This window comes from Erinaceus europaeus, chromosome 11, assembly GCF_950295315.1.
Source record: "Erinaceus europaeus chromosome 11, mEriEur2.1, whole genome shotgun sequence".
NCBI classification, from domain to species: Eukaryota; Metazoa; Chordata; class Mammalia; order Eulipotyphla; family Erinaceidae; genus Erinaceus; species Erinaceus europaeus.
This window is the reverse complement of record NC_080172.1, coordinates 34,933,524-34,955,954: the sequence shown is the minus strand read 5'-3', so window position 1 is coordinate 34,955,954 and position 22,431 is coordinate 34,933,524. Positions and strand designations below refer to the sequence as shown.

The 22,431-nt window shown below is 34.9% G+C and overlaps 1 protein-coding gene across 4 annotated transcripts in view; it reads left to right on the top strand.

Annotated features, from left to right (window-relative positions):
* The window catches only part of TMEM232 (transmembrane protein 232), a 236,186-nt gene that overhangs the window by 15,796 nt on the left and 197,959 nt on the right, over window positions 1-22,431 (top strand). For 3 of the 4 annotated variants that reach the window (XM_060201257.1, XM_060201256.1, XM_060201258.1), the window contains exons 3-6: window positions 472-577; window positions 3,282-3,439; window positions 12,056-12,155; window positions 14,426-14,586. In XM_060201257.1, coding sequence (XP_060057240.1) covers window positions 472-577; window positions 3,282-3,439; window positions 12,056-12,155; window positions 14,426-14,586 — 525 coding nt within the window. Of the gene's footprint in view, window positions 1-471; window positions 578-3,281; window positions 3,440-12,055; window positions 12,156-14,425; window positions 14,587-22,431 lie in introns of those variants that run through there. The other variant, XM_060201259.1, reaches the window with a different exon arrangement.

Below are 22,431 nucleotides of genomic sequence, written 5' to 3'. Positions count from 1 at the left end.
TTGGTAGAGAAACAAGATTGAAGTAATGGGGGGGGGGTTAAGTTCAAGATTGCCTATTATTGCTTATTTCCATTAAATACAGAACCAATTTTTCATTTTTAAAAAAATGCTTATGAAAAAAGTTCCTAATTTTCAATATGTTCCCATTATTTGATTTAATTATATGTTGAATGTTAGTTATTACCAGAAAAATGCAAGTATATAATTAATTATTAATACAAATCAAGATATATGTATACATATATATGTCTTACTCAGGATATTGATATTCTCTGTATTTTAATACAAACTTTATACAGTGTCAAAAATAATGCAATAAAAGAAAAATATACAGTAGTATGATTCAACTCCAGTGTCAAAATATCCTCATAGAATTAATTTAGGAATATAATTAAGAGACAATAAAATGGAAAAAAATAACAAATAAAATCATATGTTTTCATCTGCCTCTTTCATGTTTCCCAACAACAGAGAAAATTGGGTCTTAGAACTTTGGGCTATGGTGAGCATGTGAACCTTCCTACTGCATGGACAGAAGTGATATATCTAGCTCAATGTAAAGGAGATATTCAAGATGGTATGTACTCTTTGTACATTCAAAGATGGTATGTGCTTCTTGTAGTTACGCTATGTGTTTTTTTAGACAGGTGAAGGCATAATTTGAGACCTTTAATATTTAAAAATTGTGCAAGAGCCAAGGAAAAATTGCATTTCTCTATCAAAATACCTTATAACATTTCTTTATGAAACATTGTGGTGCCACACTTTTTAATTACAAACTAGTTTTAAAAACTTTCGCTCAGCATAGTTTTTATTGCTTTTTTCTAAAATTAGTAATTAATTAAGAAGCAATATAAAATGTCGTTTAGTAATTTTCAGTTACAATAGGTACTATACTCTAGAGAAACTTGCTTTTGCTTTTTAATATTCTTACTCAAAAAGCTTTAATCAAATGACCATTTGTTTTTTAACCTATCTTAAGCAGTGATTTTACTCTCTACCTTCTCATTTCTCACTTCTCATTGTCTCTTTTCAAACCACTTTCTAATCAATCTAAAAAAGAAATTAAAAATAATTTTTAAGGTAGCTGAAATTCCTTCTATAGTTATTCTAAGTGTTAAATATATGTCTTTTAAAATGTATTTTAGAACTTTAACCATGTGAGATCAGTGAATATTTTTCTATGGAGACAGAGTTTTGTAGTGCTGCTTGAGAGTTTTCTGACGGTAGAAAGTTTAAGAGCAATTTTGTATTTAATTTCCCTTTATGAGACTTCACCCAGTGTCAACTACATTGAACAAATACTCTTTATTTACCAATAGCTACTTGCTTTTTCTTTATCAATTAAATATCATTTTAATTCAAATATATCACAACCATGTGACTGCATAGAAGACTGATTATTGCCCTATACCCCAACCCCTCCCCTGGAAGTGAATCATACCCAATCTGAACTACTTACAGCACTTCTATTATTTGTCAGTGATTAGAATAAGATAATCATATGACCCAGTTCTGCCTCAAAGATGAAGACACAGATGTATTAAGTACATTGTGTTTTTTTTGTTGTTGTTGTTAAATTACTTTTGAAAAGCAAATGCCTCAGAAGATAGCAGCCTTATTCTCCCTATACTCCTCTTGAATCCTTTCTGTATTGGTATTGACTAGATGCCTGGAGCTTGTGTAATCATCACAGTCATCATGTGTATCAGGGGAGCTAGAAAATTAAAGAAATATGCACAAAGGCGAGTTAAATTAGCTAGCCATAGAACCTTCCCAATTCTGACCTTATGAAGTAAGACATCTAATTGTACTTTCTCTAACACACAGTAAACTGATTTTTTTCTTAACCCAGTAATATAATGAGAACCAAATAAAAACTCTGAATATATATATATATATATTTGTACATGCATGTATATATTTTGCCACAACTCATATTGAAACAACTTCCTAATCTGCACCATTTTGGATATTTCTTTTCTATCACCTGCCCCTACATGTGTGCTCAATGAGGTTTGCCACCACCAGGCCCCTCTACTGATATTTATAGTTTACTAGGTAATGGTTATTGATATCTATGTAAGCTTATGGATCTAATAGTATTTTAGGATTTTCTTTTCTTTTTTTTTAATTTTAATAGGACAGAGAGAAACTGAAAGGGAAAGTGGTTTCTACACCTTTATACACGGGATCTGGTGATCTACTACTTAGAACAAAGGGGACTTATCAGACTTATTGTTGTCAAGTTTTTGCCATTCTGTAACTTCTAAATAGTTGTACATCCTGCATTTCATCGTAGGGTTCTACAACTACTATCATCAGAAATCTAAGTAGAAGATGTATTTCTGGGGTCAGGTGGAGGTGTACCTGGTTGAGTACTCATGTTATCATGCTCGAGAACCTGGGTTTAAGCTCCTGTTTTTCATCTGAAGAGATGAAGCTTCATGAGCAGTGAAACCTTGGTGCAGGTGTCCCTATCTATCTATCATCTATCTATCTATCTATCTATCTATCTATCTATCTATCTATCTATCTATCTATCTATCTATCTTAGTTATTACTGTTGTTGTTGTTGTTGGGTAGGACAGAGAGAAATGTAGAAAGGAGGAGAAGACAGAGATGGGGAGAGAAAGACAGACACCTGTAGACCTGCTTCACCGCCTGTGAAGCGACACCCTGCAGGTGGGGAGTCGGGGGCTTGAACCAGGATCCTTACGTCGGTCCTTGTACATTACGTCACCTGCACTTAACCTCCTGCGCTACAGCCTGACTCCCTCTACCTATCTATATTTATCATTATCTGTCTATTTCTCTATTTTTCTAAGCCCCCTTCTTAATTTCTCTTTATCTTGTTAAATAATAAAGAAAAGAGAAAATGGAGACAGAGTGGTGGACTTCTGAAAGGCATCATTAAGCCCCAGCCATAAACCTAGTGGTGATTGGGGGTGGGGGGGAAGAAGGAGAAGAAGAAAGAGGAGGAGGGAGAGGAGGAGAAGCTGTATTACTTCTCTGATCTAGCCTTAAAGGCCATACAGTATCACTTCTGCTACATCTTATTGATTGAAGCAGTCAGAAGACTTTGTGGCTTAAGGCCCAAGGATCAGGGGGCTTAGCTTTCACCTCTTGATGGTTTAAGTGTCAAAAGATTTGTATTTATTTTAAATCTGTAATTTCATCTTGCTGACTGAACAAGTATTTTTTTGTAAGATTTGATTATAGCATGTAGAAAAACAGCTTGGTTGGTTAATTATGAAATTTTTACTTTTTTAATATTTCAGAAGCCTTAAGTATGCTTTATGCTTCCCTGGACCATGCTTCCTTGGATTATGAACAGCTGCCCGTCTTATTTTTTGTTGCGGAATCCATTTTGTATAGATTTTGTTGTGATGCATCACAAAAGACATATTTATATTTAGTTGAATTAAAACTGTCAAAGGTATGCTTAAAATATTTGAATGCATTTTAGTAAGTGTATATACTACATGTAGTCATATGATATCTGTTGTAGGAAATTATTAATAATAGGTGATTTGGTTTATTATAGAAGACTCCATAGTTATTTATTTTAATCTTCTCCATATGTATGTAATAGAGTGCTTGATAATCCAATGTAAAAATTGTAAGAAAATAATTTCAAAAACTGTATTCAATTTAATTAATATTCAATTAAGAATCAAGATTATAATTCTTTCTGAATATATGTAACCTTTATTTAAGTGCCACTTCAATTTAAAAATGTTGATATAATCTAAATTATTATATTCTCTGAAAAGTTATTTTAGTTTTACCAGAGATCACCTTTGGCTTGTGGTGCAGGAGACTGAACCTGGTCCTCAGAGCCACAGGCTTGAGTTTCTTTGCATAACCATTAATGCTATCTCCCCCATCCAAATCAAGTTATTTTCTCATAATCTATATCATGTTAGAGTCATTACATCAGAAACTATCTTCAAGTGCTCATGTTTGTAACATTCTTAAAGTCATATGGTTCTAATCTCTGATGATCATGACTCATTGTTGAAGTGGCTGGGGAAATAATTCACCTGGTAGAGTATAGGACTTGCATACCCAAGGCTTCTGGTCCTGTCTCTGGTACTGCAAGTACAGCAATGATGCACTGGATTCTTTCTCTCTTTACTTTTTCATTTCTCTTGTGAAATTATCTAATATGAAATAAATAAAAATAAATCTTTTAAAATTTAGTTACTAATTTTATTGCAAAGGGAGAAAATGAAGTCTAGATCTGTCAAGAAAATACTATATGTAAAATTTAAATATGTGTCAACTGAAATTAAATATGCTATTATTTCAAAAATATATTTTCCTATTAGATTTTGGTCATGAACTGTTAGAAATTACATATAAAAGTATTCATGAGAGTGATGTGCATATATCTACCACAGGGAAATTATAAATTCTACCCATGTGTCAGCAACTGTCTTTTAAATCATTATTTCCCCCAATACAACAATTTGAAAAAAATATTCATGAGAAATACTTTAGTGGGAAATTTGGAACATAGTGTACTTTAGTTCTTAGAAATAAATTCTAGATCCTCTCTGGCATAAAAGACTTATGGAATCAGGAGAAGATTCAGAGAGGACATAATAGAAATGGAACATACAAATAACGGCTTTGTGTAGAAGGAGAATTGGTAGAAAGAGACATGATGCTAGTAATGGTTATTTTTGTATGATTAAATTATAATACATCTTTTCTGTTTTGCACAAGCTACTTTGAAAATATAGAATAGATCATATTTATTTATTTATTTATTTATTTTTTTAAAATTTTTTATTTAAGAAAGGATTAGTGAACAAAAGCACAAGGTAGGAGGGGTACAACTCCACACAATTCCCACCACCCAATCCCCATAACCCACTCCCTCCCATGGTAGCTTTCCCATTCTCTATCCCTCTGGGAGCATGGACCCAGGGTCGTTGAGGGTTGCAGAAGGTAGAAGGTCTGGCTTCTGTAGTTGCTTCCCCGCTGAACATGGGTGTTGACTGGTCGGTCCATACCCCCAGTCTGCCTCTCTCTTTCCCTAGTAGGGTGTGTCTCTGGGGAAGCTGAGCTTTTTGATAAATAAATAATAAAAATAAAAAATAAATAAAAAAAAATAAATAAAAATGATAGAAATGTTAAATTAAAAAAAAAAAAGTTTAAATTGAGGAAACAGAGGCCTTGTGCCTTTCTAGACATGAACTTCACGAAACAGTGTAGATTCCCAGTGTCAAAACAGAACAGCAAAATACTGTCATAAAAATTATCTTCTTCCCATCGATTTTAAAAATATAAATTAAAAAAAATTATCACAGGGCCAGGTAGTGGCACACCTAATTGAGTATGCATGTTACAATGTAAAAGGACCAGGGTTCAGTACCCCCAGTCACTACCTGTCACCCACAGTCCCGATCTCCACAAGTGGTGTAACAGTGCTGTAGGTGTCTCTCTCTTTCCCTCTTTATCTCCTTCACTTTTACTTTCTCTGTGTCTATTCAATAAATAAAAAAAAATTAATAAAAGTTAAAAAGATGCACCAAAGTAAAAACCCAGTGGTGAAGGGTAGACATGTAGCTTCCTGGGCCAGTGGGGGGTGGGAGTGGGCGGGAGGGATGGGTCACAGTCCTTTGGTGGTGGGAATGGTGTTTATGTACACTCCTAGCAAAATGTAGACATATAAATCAGTAGTTAATTAATATGAGAGGGGGAAATCAATTGTATGCCTCAAAGTTTCTCAAAACACAAACTGAATCTTTTCAATATATAGGCTATGTATTTGATATACGGACTCTCTCAAAAGCCTAGACCAAGTAGATTAGAAGCTTCCAATAGCACAGCTATATACAAGATACTGGGTACTGTACAGCAAAACATAACAAAGGGACTTTTCAAAGTTAACCCAATTAACAAATAATGTGATGATAATATTAACTATTGATTGTCTTTTTGAACCCTAAGACAGCAGGAACCTCACATCTTTACTATAGAGCCCCTACTTCCCCCAGTCCTGGAACCCTTGGATAGGGCCCACTTTCCCGTATACATCTCCCAATCCAAACCAAATAATATTGCATCCGCCGATCACAACCAAACCAAAGCAACGATTGCCATCTCAATAGATCATATTTATATAATCATTATATAAATGAAATCTATACCTCTCTCTTGTGAAACTACCTTATAAGAAGCAAATAAGACATGTCTCTCTCTTGGGGGGCTGGGCGGTGCAGCTGGTTAAGCAAAGACCAGCATAAAGACGGTGAGGTAGGTCTCTTCCTCTCCCTGTCTTCCCCACATCTCTACATTTCTCTCTGTTCTGTTCAACAATAATGACATAATAATAACAACAATAATAACAAGAATGATGATAAACAACAAGGGCAACAAAATGGGAAAAAAATGGCCTCTAGGAGCAGTGGATTCGTAGTGTAGGCACCGAGCCCCATAAATAACCCTGGAGGCAAAAAAGAAAAAAAATATATGCCTCTCTCTATATATTTGTCTATTTGTAGATATTCCTATGTTCATAAGTAGGTGGGTACATAGATATAGATAAAGTAAAATAAATGTTTTATAATGAATAAAAGAAGGAACTAGAAAGAAAAACGGGGGAAGTCTGACTTTGCTATCCTTTCTCATCTCTTGTAGTGGTCCTTTCTTATTCTTTGCTTTTTATATTTCTTTTTTTCATGTTTTTATTTTTCTTTTCTATTTATTTATTTATGTATTTATTTATTTATAAAAAGAAAACATTGACAAAACCATAGGATAAGAGGGGTACAACTCCACACAATTCCCACCACCAGATCTCCATCCCCTCCTTTGATAGCTTTCCTATTCTTTAGCCCTCTGGGAGTATGGACCCAGGGTTATTGTGGGATGTAGAAGGTGGAAGGTCTGGCTTCTGTAATTGCTTCCCTGATGAACATGGATGTTGATTTGTCAGTCCATACTCCCAGCCTGCCTCTCTCTTTCCCTAGTAGGGTAGGGCTCTGGGGAAGTGGAGCTCCAGGACATATTGGTGGGGTTGTCTGTCCAGGGAAGTCTGGTTGGCATCATGGTAGCACCTGGAACCTGGTGGTTGAAAAAAGAGCTAACATACAAAACCAAACAAATTTTCGACCAATCATGGGCCTCAAGGCTGGAATAGTGCAGATGAAGAGTTGTGTGTGTGTGTGGGGGGTCCTCCATTTTGTAGATAGCTAGTAGGCATATTTAGTTTTATTCCAAAGGACCTGTGGCTATACTAGTTTTTTTTTTTCTGAGCCTGAAATTTGATATGCAGGTGGATCCTAATTATTTATTATCTGGGGAGGTGATGTCATGGCTGGAAAAAGAACAGAAAGCTGGATCAGGGAAGAGAGTAGCTCCCTAATATGGGAAAGGGGTATAAATATTGTTGACTGTAAACCCCATCAGTTTGATTTGGTCTGGGGCCCATATCTTTTTATATTTCTTCTAGCAATAAAAATAGATAAAAAATGGTTTTTAAGACTAGGGAGATGGCTCAGTGGTAGAGGGCATTTCTTGCAATCATTAAATCTTCAGCACAATGTTACAACCTCTGGTCTTTCCCCTCCTCCACACAAAAAACAAAAGAAGCCTTAAAATAAAGTATTATCTTTTGTTCACATTACTTATAACTTATTTACATCATGACATTTACTTTTTAAAAGGTTCATTTGTTTTTTCACTGGAAAGTTTATACATTCTGCACAAGTTTATACAGCAGCTGTGAAGAGGCAGCACTTAACTATGTGATAAACAATTTGTGCTTTCAGGATATTAAAATATTTTTACATATTTAATCCTCACAACAATCTGAAGATGTAGGTGCTATTTTCATCTACTATTTTGCAGAATGCAATAGAAAGTATTTAAGTAAATTAATCAAGATCTCCTCAGAGAAGGTTTTGAAATCCAGAGTTCAGTGGGCTCTCAACTATGATGTTATGCATTTATCTTTGTTGTCAGATTAACTGATTTTAAATATTACTCTTTATTGTTCTAAATAATATACATAAATTAGTACAAGTGAGCATACTTTATAAGTTCCTTTAATTTCAGACAAGGGATCATCTCAAATGTCCTCCTTTATAGAATTTTTATTGTATATATGATAGTCAGTCCATGGTAATCTTCCTTTTGAGTTTTTCTTTTTGACCTTATGCTATTTTAAAGGGCATTGTCACCCTGCATATACATATGCATACATTAGTTTCTTCTTTTAATTACATATATATTTAATTTTTATTAATGATTTAATAATGCTTAACAAGACTGTAAGATAACAGGCATACAATTTCATACATGTACATTTATTATAATGATATATTATTACTGTTGGTAAGAGCTAGCTATATCTGATTCCCCAATATTATCTACTTTCATATTTTGTGTGGATTTTTTTTCTCCCCTTACCTGTCTCAAAGTCTATATATAATCTTCTTAACTGTTGAAGTCTACTTACTGAATGTAGAGAATACAAGCAGCAACAGTTTAGTATATTAGGTGGAAATATAAACAACATCCTTCAGACTTCTGTAGAAATCTGGAACACGTAACTACTATTAAAATATAACACATTCTTAGGTGACAGTGGAAATACCATAATCATGAAGGTACTTTACTCATGGTAAGGCTCATCCATTATATATCAGATGTGAGTGCTGACTGAAAATTTCCTCAAATTTTGAAAACTCAACTGCATACTTTGTGGTAGTCAAGTAGTATGCTTGCACTTTCCCCTTTAAAGAGAAAATGAAATACAATGCCAAATATTACTCAGAATTTCTATTTCACAGATAACAGAATCAGAGAAATGAGGAGAAACAGAAATGGAAAGGGGAATAAGAGGACAAGTAAGCACGATAGGAAAGCAGAAAAAGAGAATTTGATAAGCTGATTCAGTAGTCCAGGAGTCAAAACTTGAATTATCAAACCACAGACAGAATATGTACACAAATGAAACACGAGGAAAGGTGCACAGAAAGTTCCAGAATTTCTTAAGAGATAAAAACACATTTTTTTTCAATAAGAATCTAGTCTTCTCAGAATATTATGGGTAAAGGCTTTTAAAACCAAGTTATTACAAGTTAAAAATAGGACTGACCTTTGATTCAGTTAAAATTTATCATTAGGGTCAGCTCAATAGTTTTCTTGGATAGTGGGCTGCTTTTCCATATGTACTACCCAGATTCAAGGAAACTTCCGGCAGTGGTGTCTCTCTTTCTCTCTCTCTCTTTCTCTCTCTCTCTCTCTATATATATATTCAATGAAATTAGGGAATAACTATTATTCAAACTATTGGCCTTTATATGTCTTTTTACTGTGTCTCAATTAAAATTTAAATATCAATTATAATTTATTGCATTAGTTGTTTATGATCTCTTCAAAAAGCATAAACTATTGCTACTTACTCTAACTCCATGAGAAGCTGTACTCGTGCCAAAGAGATCTGTATTTATTTAAGCCTGATAATAACATATATTTATTTATAATTTATAGACTAATTTATAAATATAATGCATTCTCAGAATTTGTATTACTGATTGACGTTTGTGATAAAAATATTTATAAATTGAGGGCCAGACAGTGATTTACCTAGTACAGTGCATACATTACCACGTTTGAGGACTAAGGTTCAAGTCCCTAATCCTCACCTGCAGGAAGAAAGCTTCATGAGCAGTGGAGCAGTGCTTCAGGTCTCTCTCTCTCTCTCCCTCTCTCTTTATCTTTAAAAAAAAGAAAGATGGAAAAATGACTGGGCAACAAGACAATAACCCTGGTTACACACACATACATACACACACACATATCATTGCTGTAATAGAATGTTTATAACTTGTTTCAATACATAGTATTGGGCTTGAATACATGCTTAACAGTATTAGGTGAATCACAAAGCTTTGGTAGAAACATCAATTTTATTAATTTTTTATATGTGGATCTAATAATAGTTTACATGAACACTAAAAGGATTTGGATCTCAAGTCCTGGAACTGGATGGCAGAGGACCTAGTGGGGGTTGTATTGCTGTGTGGAAAAATGAGAAATGTTATGCATGTACAAACTATTGTATTTACTACTGACTGTAAAACAATCGCCCAATAAATTTAAAAAAGACTGGTGAAATATAAAAAAAAAGAGGATTTGGATCACTGTTTTCTTTCCCTATCTTCCTACCTTCCATCTTTTCCTTTCTTTCCCTCCCTCCCTCCCTCCCTCCCTTCCTTCCTTCCTTCCTTCCTCCCTCCCTCCCTCCCTTCTTTCCTTCCTTCCTTTGTTTTTCTCCTCCTCCCCCTCTCCTTCTTCTTGCCTCCAGTCACTGCTGAATCCACCTCTCTTGAGAGGGGAAGGGGAGATAGAGAGGGAAAGAGAAAGAAACTTGAAGAACTGCTTCACCATTTATGAAGCATCCCTGCTGCAGATGAAGATCAGGGGCTCGAACCTGGGTCCTTGTACATAGTGCTATGTGAGTTTAACCTGGTGCACCACTGCTCGCCCCCCTCTTCCTTTCTTCTCTATATTCTTCTGATTCACCAACATGTGTTCTATTTATTTATATTTTTCTTATTTTCAGAGAAATATGTACATATACATACACATATACATATCCAGGTTGTACATTTTCTATAGTTTACATACAACAAACATTTAGCTATTACTTTAAACTTCATATAAGATACTAGTGTTTATTTAGCAATAATGCTGTATGCTGTTTTCCATGACAGAGTGGGAATCTTAGTACAGTCAACCAAAGATGTCAGGAACTCAGTAGGTCAACTTAGTACAGGCAGACTAATTCTCAAAACTATCAGAATCCACTTTTTCAAATAATTTTCATTGACACTCAGAGGAGGAAAAATCTTTTGCTTTGCAATCCAGTACATACTTTACACTGTGAAGGAAGGGTGTGTAGGATGTGCTGTGACATTTCCTTTATTTTTAAACATTTTATTTACTTTCCCTTTTTGTTGCCCTTGTTTTATTTTTATTGTCATCGTTGTTGGATGGGACAGAGAGAATTGGAGAGAGGAGGGGCAGACAGAGAGGGGGAGAGAAAGACAGACACCTGCAGACCTGATTCACCTCTTGTGAAGAGACTCCCCTGCAGGTGGGGAGCCAGAGGCTCGAACCTAGATCCTTACACAGGTCATTGCGCTTTGCACCACCTGCGCCTAACATTCTGCGCTACCGCCCGACTCCCTATTTTCTTTTTTTTTATTTAAAAGTTTTTCTGGGGGTCGGGTGGTGGCGCAGTGGGTTAAGCGCATGTGGCGCAAAGCGCAGGGACCGGCGTAAGGATCCCGGTTCGAGCCCCCGGCTCCCCACCTGCAGGGGAGTCGCTTCACAGGCGGTGAAGCAGGTCTGCAGGTGTCTGTCTTTCTCTCCCCTTCTCTGTCTTCCCGTCCTCTCTCCATTTCTCTCTGTCCTATCCAACAACGAATGGTGTCAAGAAGGGCAATAATAATAACCACAACGAAGCTACAACAAGGGCAACAAAAGGGGGGAAAAATGGCCTCCAGGAGCGGTGGATTTATGGTGCAGGCACTGAGCCCAGCAATAACCCTGGAGGAGGGAAAAAAAAAAAAAACCTTAAAAAAAAAAAAGTTTTTCCTCCTGGGGTGGGTGGGTGGGTGGGGAGAATACAGGTCCATGAAAAATGATGAATGAAATAGTGGGGGTTGTAGAAAAATAAAAAAATAAATAAATAAATAAAAGTTTTTCCTCTTAATTGATTTTATGATTTATCTAAGGGGTATGACTTGCAACATAAAAATATGTTGTAAAGGACATAGAACAAAATAACATTCAGTAGTGGTAGTTATACACAATACGAAGATGTGAATTTTTTTTTGTTGAACCAATGTTTCGATTTTGATGTGCATGTTTTAAGATTATTCCAAAGCATATAATCTCAAGTGAGTCTGACTTTGTTTTATCAGAAACAGCTGTAGTAATAAATGGTTTATTTACTTTCTAGTCTATTTTACTTCTATTTATGGATGCAATACAGAAATGCTTTTTCCCCCCTTTCTCTTGACAGATTGGCTATTTAGTCTTCTTACGACTTTTTGTATTTTTCATCTGCGGTTATCTAGAAAAATTTGAACAAAATTTACTAAGGCTTCAACCCTATTCACATGGTAAACTATCTTCTATTTTCTATACTTTTAATGTTTTATATTATATTTTGATAAATTCATAGTAGGTCTATAAGAAATAGAAACTATTTTTCTTTTCAAAAAAGTTATTAGAAATGGTATAATAAAGAGACAGGATGTGGGCAAGAACTGAATGGATTTTGCTTTTAACTTTCCTACTTACTTAATTATAATTTTCAATAACTCAGTTTTCCCATCTGTTATAATATCTAATTCTCTGAACTTGAAGAATTTAAATTTCAAACTTAAGGTAATATTAGTGCTAATAGTCATGCTGAGCCAGGGTAAAGAAAGAATGGATTCAGAAATCCAATAGCTATGGTAATAATATAGGCAGTATATGTTAATGATGGGTACTATTAATGGGATAAAGTAAGGTAATTAAAAATGTCTAGGATATAGGAGACAGTTGGTGATCAACTGGCCCTAGGTTTTACATAAAGATAAGTGAGGAATTCTGGAGGAATCTTAAGTTTTACCAATACAATGATACTTGAACTGAAAACATTTGAAGAAACATGTATGTATTTAACTTAAAGGACCCAGGTGTTAAGAACATAGGCTTAGAGTTAGGGGGGATGTGAAGGCTAGAATTTACTTCTTTCACAATTATCTATGTGGATGATTCAATACTCACTCATTTTAATGTAGCTGAAATTACTTGGTATGTGAGGTAGATGTGTGAAGAAATATATTCTAAGAGTTCACTCATGTGAAATATAAGCATTTAATGAATTACTGTAAATCACATCATTAATGGAGAATTAAGGAAAATAGGGTGAAGTGGTGATATGAAAACCCAAAAGGGGGAGGGAGATTCAAGATCCACATTATCAAGAACTGTGAATGTATTACATAGTATGAAGTCTCAAAAGGGTGTTGTATTTCTGCAATCATAAAGTTATTGTTGATTTTAGGATTATCCCCAATAAAAATTCAAATTAGATGTAAGTAATGAATTAGAGGAATTAGATGTAAGTAATGAATTAGAGGAAAGCTTAAGCTAAAGATGATTATGAACTATTTCAAAAGGTTAGCTATAAAATGGAGGAAAAATGTGCTAGCAGTTTAAATGCAGAAATGGTAAAAAATGGTAAAATGGTAAAAAAAATGAAAAGCATCTTGTAGGTTAAGTAATAGAGACAGACACTCAAGCTACAAAAAAGAGGATGATTTTAATGGGAAAATTCATATAGGAGGGGACAGAGGGTAAGAGCAGATATTATTTTGTACACTGACCAGTATATACCACTACTGCAGATTCTGAGAGATTAAACCAAGGTGAGACTAGGAATTGTCAGAGCGCAAAGTCATGACTGTCATACCACTAGTTTTTACTTCTTTATTATATTTGTATCCTCTCTTAATTCACTGCAGTGTAAAGCATAGTGACTCATCAAGTGTTCATATTATGGTAGCAAATACATTCTGAAAATCTATCTGAATAAACCACCACAATTCTTATGTTTGCTTATTATTATGGCTATATTACAGGTAAATCAACCTATTTGATTCCCACAAGGACAAAGTTGCCAGGTTTTGTCCTCTTATTAAGTGCTCCTAAGTAGTAATACAATTTTAAAACTTTATTTTCAGCAGCAGATTTATTCCAGTTTGAGACAGTCAGTAGCTGCATTTACCCACATAGTCATCTACCCAGTAGAAGAATGGTTGTTACTATCTTTATCATTTGATACTGAACTCAGAGATAGTCTATAGATTTTTCAGAAGAACATAAAAAATATGGTTTTGTTAAATATAAAATGGCATTGTGGTTAACAGCATAATTGTTGTTTATATTTAAAATATATATTTTCAAAATTGATAAAAACAGTCCTAAAAAAGGAAAAAAGTTGGATTGAAAACAATGATGTTGATTTGTTTCTAGGACTGCAATTTCAAAGTACCCATTACAAATAGAGTATCTATTACTAACTTCCTTTATTTTCATCTGGAAGTTTCTAAACAGTGTCATGTGGTAACTATACTTTATAGGGCGTGCTTCAATCACTATGTAATCCTTTTCTGAATTATATAAACTCTTGTGTGGGGGTAATGTTCTTTGCAGTTTTCTATTACACCACCAGGGGTCAGACATAACACAATAAATCTGAAGTAGATGGAGGAAATATTCAATAATTTCTGCATCTATTTGTATTGAATTTAATTATATTTGAATAATTAAAAGACAAATGAAACACTGTGCAAGATATTAATGAAATATTTCTTACACATTGATTTCTTTACAATAGCACTTTCTTTATCTGGAGCGTCATATGGCAAGTACCCAAGCGTCTTTTCAAATATACAGTTTATTCTCAGTGTCATGAATATTATATTCAAACAAGAAATTTCTGGATTAAGTTTTAATCCTGATCATAATAAGAAATTATATAACACAGATTCTGATATGGTGAGTATGTTTTAGTACATAACAAATCAGATATGATTAATAACTTCTTTCAGTTCAGTAGGCATCATTGATCATGATTTTAGTTCAGGGGAGGAATGAATATCCAACATGCTTAACTTATGTAACCATATGTGTGTTTTTATTCCAGTAATAGTCAGTGGCATTAGCATTAAGACATCAATATGCATCACTACAACTTTGTTTGATTTCTTTTTTTCATTAATTAGTGACTTGATAGTACTTTATAAGATGAGGAGTATAGTTCCACACTGAATCTGCAACCAAAGTTCTATGCTCCTTCACCTCAAAAATAAGCACTACAGCATTACTACTGATTTGAATAGAATAATATATTAAGAAAATATTTTATTTATTTTGGATAGTGAGAAGTTGAAAGAGAAGGGGAAGAAACAAAGGGAGGGAGAAAGAATCACCCACAGTACTACTTCACCCCCTGCAGGTGGGGATTTGGGGCTTGAACTGAGGTCCTTGTGCTTGGTAATATGTGCACTCAACCTGGTACCCCACTGCTTGCCCTGGGATAATATCTCAGTACCTTCCTCCCTGTAGATTCCATCTCAGCTATTTAACTGAAAATTGTCGCAAAATTTAGATTCACCTATTAACAAGCATTTTAAAATACTACATTTGTTAAAGAGAATTCATGTGAACTGAAAGCTATTAAATAATAGAAATTGTGTATTTGTTATGTTTCAATGTTTCATATGTAATAACAATGTACTATTAAAATCAACTGATTTTCCCCAATAATAAATTCAAGGTTTTGTGTCTGTTTGACACTGCGAAGTTGCTTCCCCTGTCCAATTTTCATCCCTATATTTTCAGAGAGAGAGGGAAAGACATCAAAATATTGTATTCTACCACTGTGGCACTGCAGTCCATGGTGTTCCTATGTGGTACTGGGGGGGATTAAAGCTAGGATGTTATGCATAGTAGTGTATGTACTCTATCTGCACAAGCATCTCGAGCTCACTAAATTTTTTAATGGTTTAAAACTGAGGAATTAGAATAACCTTTAGAATGTGGAAAAAATCACTTTTTTGAGCTTGGATATTACCGACTGACATTATAAAAGTACATAATTTCTTCTCATGTAATAACTATGTATTATGCAACCATAACTATAATTAGCTGTATCATTATTCATTTACCTTATAGGATATGTTCCAAAAGACACATTTCAATCTCTGGGGTTTGTAATATTTTTATTCAAATGTATTCCAATAAAAAGCCAGCAGTGCTAGGAAATCTTGTTTCTCTTATTTTAATTTTTGTTATATATGCATATCATTTTATATCTCATAACTTTAAAGTCGATGTAATAATTTCCTTAAAAGAAAAGTTATGTGTTCTTGGAACAATGTAAACTGAATACTTAAAGAAATTTTTTTAAATAGTTTTACATATTAATTGCTTCAGTGTTTTCATGCTTTCCTGTAGATATTCTAAAACTCTCATCACAATAAACAAGGAAAAAAATTAATTGCATCTATTTGCAATTTTTCAAGCCTAATTTTTTTCATTTGCCACTTGTGATTCATTTACAGAAAGAATGACATACTCTAAGTAACTTGAGTTTTTGTTGTAATTATTAATGAACACAACTTGCTTTCATATGTAAAAGGTATCTTATTTTAAGTTTAAAAAGTATTTAACAGTGAATGTATAACTTAAGAAGCTGAGAGGGAACATTGATGATGAAGAGAAAAAAGTTTTGACAACTAACTGTGTGACCCAGAGCAGGGACATTAGCTTTCCAAACCCCATGTGCTCATTTTTAAGCAATATCATGGTCATATTCTTAACTAATCTACCAGTTTTCTGTCATGTTTGTACACATTAAAAATACGTCTTATAAATTATTGAGTGTTGTTCAAATGAAAATAATGATTATTGAAAAAACATATCTAGGAAGTGACTGTAACCTAGGCTGTTAAATGTTACCATTTTAATCTAAGGACTTGATTATGGCAACTAAATACTTGTGCTTAACTACTAATAGAAGTTAATTGTGCCTTAATTTATTGTAATAGCTTGAGTTTAAACAAATAGAATATTGTGAAATCTTGATGACATGAGTCCTGACTAAGAAGTAAGAACCCTCAGTGTTGACTCTGCTTCTTTTAAAGAATCAGTCTGGTTTAATCACTCTTGGTGCTGATGCACAGCAAGAAAATAGGTTGGCCTAAACTGCAAGGGGCAACAATATCAACACATGGAAATAATGCATTTTTTTCCCCAGAATTGGCACATATTACTAAGTCTCTAAATTTTCTGCCACGTTTTAGAACAAAACACACTTGAAAATCTTGGATATTTTAGCTCTATGCTATGGATAGTTTATAACAGATTTTAGCCTATCAGAATTATTGCTTTCCTTTTTCTCCTCCCATTACTTTATAATATAATGACTATGAAAAGTAGTATAGTGACAGTACTTCTAAAATTGCAGGCTCAGCTAACTGATTCAATGCTTGATTACATGTGTTAACATTCTCCGGTTTCAGCCCAATTTCTCTAGTATATGCTTAATCAAAGCCGGCCTTTCTTGTTGAATTAAATTAACCCATTCATTACATCCTCTCTCTTACCTTCTGGAAGGAAAAAGACAATGGAGAACAATTAGAATATAAAATATTTACTTGCACTTATCTCGTCTTCCTTTTTTATTGTTTGTATATTATAGTAGAGGATTCTTCTTCTAGCGTTTGCCCTTCTTCCGTAGCCAGTCAACAGTGTCAGGTTGAGCCTGATGTAAAGTTTCGAGACCTCCTTTGAATCTGGAGAGGTGGCAGTCGTTGACTATGTGGGTCATAGTCTGTCTGTAGCAGTTCGGGTCTTCTCTGGCTCCCCAGCGAGTAGAGGATTTATAGATTATTCCAGTAGCTCTTACTATCTAATAGGGCTAAAAGGTACATAATAGCATATTTTGACTATTGTAAAATGTTTTAATTGTTGATAGGCACTAAGCAAAAGCAGATTATTGTTTTTAAGAGTTCTTCTTTATAAATGATGAAGAAATAATTCCTTAGGGTACATACTTTATGATACACTATAGGTGTTTGTTCTATTTAAGTGTAGGAAAACTCCTTTCCTTGATGCTGGAGTCCATTTTTCCTTTTAATGTTCTTTGAAGCTGATCTAGACACAAGGTTTCCATTGACTTTGACAAATGGCATACTTTAATTAGCTCTGTGGATTGCAGAACCAGAACATTGGATTGAGTTTTCCATTTTGTCCTTTCCTTGCCAAGAATAACTGAATTTGCTAAGCACAGTTGTCACATGATAATAATAACATAGTCCTTTGGAGATGGTAGATTTAAACTCAACTAAAATGGCTTAGATGCATGATTTAAAAGTGGCATTTATCCTAAAGTACAAATAATTTTGTGAAATCTAGGAAGCATTGAGTTTACATTCAAATGTGATAAGCAGTCTTATCTTCAAATGTGCTCAGTAAGCAAAAGGCATTATCTATAGCATGCTGTGACATATTGTAATTGTCTATAATTCTAAGGGGTTGAGTTAGACAAAGGTTCTGCAAAATTAGGGCAATTTTATGATTCATGTCTATTATCCAAGCAACTTATTTGTATTGAAAGACCATTTCATAGCATTATCAACCATCCCCAAAATGATTGAAAACAAAACCAAACCCAAACATGCTGTTACTATATAGCCAAAATAGAACCCATGTTTCAGACCTCATTTTCTTTATATAAAAGAAGCCTGACTGAACCCTCAGAGATTGAGTACTTAAACTGTATACATTTTAATCTGATGTGGTTATCTGAGGTAGAGTCTTCTTTCATTTCTCTCCCTCCCTCTCTTTTTCCTTCCTTCCTTCCTTCCTTCCTTCCTTCCTTCCTTCCTTCCTTCCTTCCTTCCTTCTTCCTTTTTCTTTCCCAGAGTTCAGCTCAGCTGTGCCTTATGGTAGTGCTAGTGATTGAAACTGGGACCTTTGTTGCCTCAGGCATGAATGTCTTTTACATAACGATTAAGCTATCTTCTTACCCTTCTGGTTGTCTGCATTCTCAGTAAATTAGAACCAGTTTGGTAAATTAGCCTTCTCAAAGGCATTGTATGAGCTGAACAGCAAGGACAGAGGGAGATTTAAAAATAAAATAGTGAAGGTGATCATAATAACAGAAGGTAGGAAAGAAGGGAGGGAGAGAAAAAGGTAGAAAGGAAGCAAGCAAGTAAGTTAAGATTTTAATGCCATGCTCATTGGTTTTTAATCTGTGATTAAGGATTCTGCTCCAAAATTTTTTTCCAAACCATAACAACCTGAATATGTTATTAAACACAATAATGCTGAACTACAGAAAATTACAAACAAGATAAAAATACAAGTGTTATTATAATTTGTGCTTCAGAAATGTGTTTAAAGTTTAAGTCCAATAGCAAAAAAAAAAAAAAATTAAAATAAACCCATGGGACTATATCAAACATAAAAGCTTCAAACATAACCAAAACATAAGTACACCTTACAGAATGGGAGAATGTCTTTATGTGATATACATCACGTAAAGGTGAATTGGCCTTCACCAAAAAACCTTGTAGATCTCACTAAACTCAGCAACAAAAATCCAAATATCCTTATCAAAAACAAAGAGGACAAGGACAGAATCTTCACCAAAGAAACAATCCAGAGGGTCAACAGACACACAAGAAAATGCTTAAAGTCACTGATAACTACAGAAATGCAAATAAAGACAGCAGAGAGATATACCACTTTATAACTGTGAGGACGTTATGCATTAAAAAGGGCAAAAATGTCCTGGGGAGACAGCAAAAGGATATGCAAAACTTTCATGCCCGAAGCTCTGAGGTTGCTGGATCAACCCTCAGTACCACCATAAACCAGAGCTGAGCAGTATTCTGGTTTCCCTGCCTCTCTCTCTTGTCCTCTCTGTATCTCTCACTCATTAAAAAATTAATAAATAAAATATATTTTTTAAAAGGACAGAAAAAACAAATACTAGTGAGCATGTGGGAGAAAAAGAAAACCTACATTTTTGTGGGTATTGTAAATTGGTCCAACCCTTGTGGAAAACAGCCTGGGAATTTCTCAGAACATTAGAAATGGACCTAACCTATTACCCATCAATTTCTTTTCTGAGGATATTTCCAAAGAAAATAAAAGCACCTGTCAGAAGAAATTTACGTACACTTATGTTCATAACAGCATAATTCATGATAGCCCAAACCTGGAAGCAATCTGGATGTCCAACAAATGAGTGGCTAAGAAAGATTTTATATATATACTGTTAGCGAGCATAAATCAAACCACCATCCACTGTAAGGAAGCAAAGATGTTTATTGACGAATTGCAATCCGGGCCGAGATGGTGACTGGTGTTAGTCTACCAAGCTCGACCCCGAACAGGGCTCAAACCATACAATTTATAGGAATTCAGACTACACTCAGGGAGGGGGAACACATCACCTTATCAACCTACATCCAATAACAGGCTATAGCAAACACAAGATCCAATCATTTCAAACTTAGCAAAAGCATGATCCATTCAAAGCAAAGCGCGGGCTAGTTTCAAATATAGTAAGATCACACAACCAATAGAATTCAACCAGGCAGGGTCGCCACATCCTCCTGCCATCGGCTATGACCACCCATCTGGTAGGCAGCACACCACAAAGTCTGTTCAAAGGTCCTGATAAATCTGTTCAAAGGTCCTGATAAGGCTTGTCCCCATGTAGGGTCCTTCGAACAATGGGTGGCCTTCACTGATGAGGTCCTGATAAGGCTTGTCCCCAGGCAGGGTCCTTCGAACAATGGGTGGCCTTCACTGATTAGGTCCTGCTTATTCAAGGGGGAAGGGGCAAGGAATTTTCCACCTCATACTACAAGCAACTCATACTAAAAGCACTTAACAAACAACTGCATAAAAAGGGAATTTCAAGGCTACTGCCTTTTACATATACTACTCAGCTGTTAAAATGAAGTCATCTACTTTTCCTCATCTCGGATGGGATCTGAAGGAATCATGTTAAGTGAGATAAGCAAAAAAGAGAAGGACAAATATCAGATGATCTCACTAGTAGGAGGAACTTAAGGAACAATGACAGAAAAAAAAAAAGAAAAAGAAAAATGAACTAGCTAAGACCAGCAGTGGAGCAAGATGAATAGATGTATCCCTAATTTGTATATGAGCTGTCTTCCTAATAGTGGTGCTGGACATTGGGGAAGGGCAATAAAGGAATGTGTAAGGGTCATTTCTCCAAAAGAACACAGAAGAGGAGGTGTTTGCAAAGGGACTTGAGGGCTACCTTCCACATCAACAAACTCGGATGAGCAGGGCGTCAATGGCCTATGCAATTGGGTCAGAACAGAAATGTTAGTGCCAGTGTCCAGCAAAAAAACATACCTTTTGTCCAGCTACCATCCCACTCATCATGGGCTCCAAGAATGCATTGTTGGCTTGAATTCTAGAACCTGGGCCCTGTCAGTCAACTGCTGTGAGAGTCAGCAGTTTCTTGTTTCCTAGATTTGGGCTGCACCAGAGTTAATAGAGTGTGTCCACTTGGGGGCCATCCACTTTCCAGTCAAAATGGACTTTGTGTTATATATATTAAATACATTTTACCACACTGGAAAAAAGAAGAAACAAAGACAAAAAGGGAAAACACAAAGTGAAACTTGAACTCATTGGGATGCATTGCGCCAAAGCAAAGGACTCTGAGGGAGGATAGGAAGAGGAGGGGCTAGAGAGGATAATTGGGGTCCTAATTCTTCATAGTAGAAAAGGATCTAAGTTGGCAGTGAGAGTATTTTGGAGACAGCTATCATGTGGATATGAGAAATTGTACCAATATGTCAATAACAGTACTGTAAGCCATAATAAAAATACAAATGCTTATTTTCTACTACCAGATTAAAATATATGTAATTAACTATCAAAAGTATTGTACAAGTTTCTAGATATGTACTCTTTTTATTTCTGTACTCTAGTTAATAATGTATAGATACCACTTACCTACCAACTATACATTGAGTAAGACCGATTCAATGTAAATATAGAACATATCTCACCTAACAAGTCCAAGATCACATCTCACTCTGATCCACTATACTAATGTTGCACTTGATGATTGCATTCAATTACATAATCATCCCTGTTACACTCATTAAAATATGGAAAATACTTTTTGTTTTCTTTTGGAAAAAAATCAAGGATGAAACTACTTGAAATATATACAATACACGAAGAGCAACTAGCTTTACCTAACTGTAAAGTTAGGTAAAGTAACTAGCTTTACCTAACTGTGGCAGGTTCATTATCTCTTGCTGTCAGTGTTCTTCAACCAAAGGCCATCAGGAGCACAGACTGTAGATAAACTTGAGGGAAGTGGGGTAGTTATTTGCTGCAGGGAGAGAACATGCTTGCAAGAAACCATCAAATGTCTTGACAAAATGGTGTTAGAATGAATCCATTGAAGGACTTGATAATTGTGTAGGTAATTTGGGGTTGACTCTGAAGAACATGGTCTCTCTGTGGGTTTGATATTACTTATATGCTATTGATAGGAAAAGAAATGGAGCAAACATAATCATATTTTCAGTTGAGTGGTTACTAAATAATCAAACAGAACACAGGAGCTCAGTAGGAACTCAAACCCAGGAACATTTCTCAAATTGCTTTGAGAGAAATGGTCCAAAGACTGGATTCTGTTGTAGCTACTTTATATACTATATGCACATGAGAGGAGGTTACAGGTAATAGAATAGCTAAGGAAGTCTACGGCATAAAAATTAGTATTTTTCATGACTCAGTGCTGAGTCTGCATTGAGGCAAGGAAGCAAA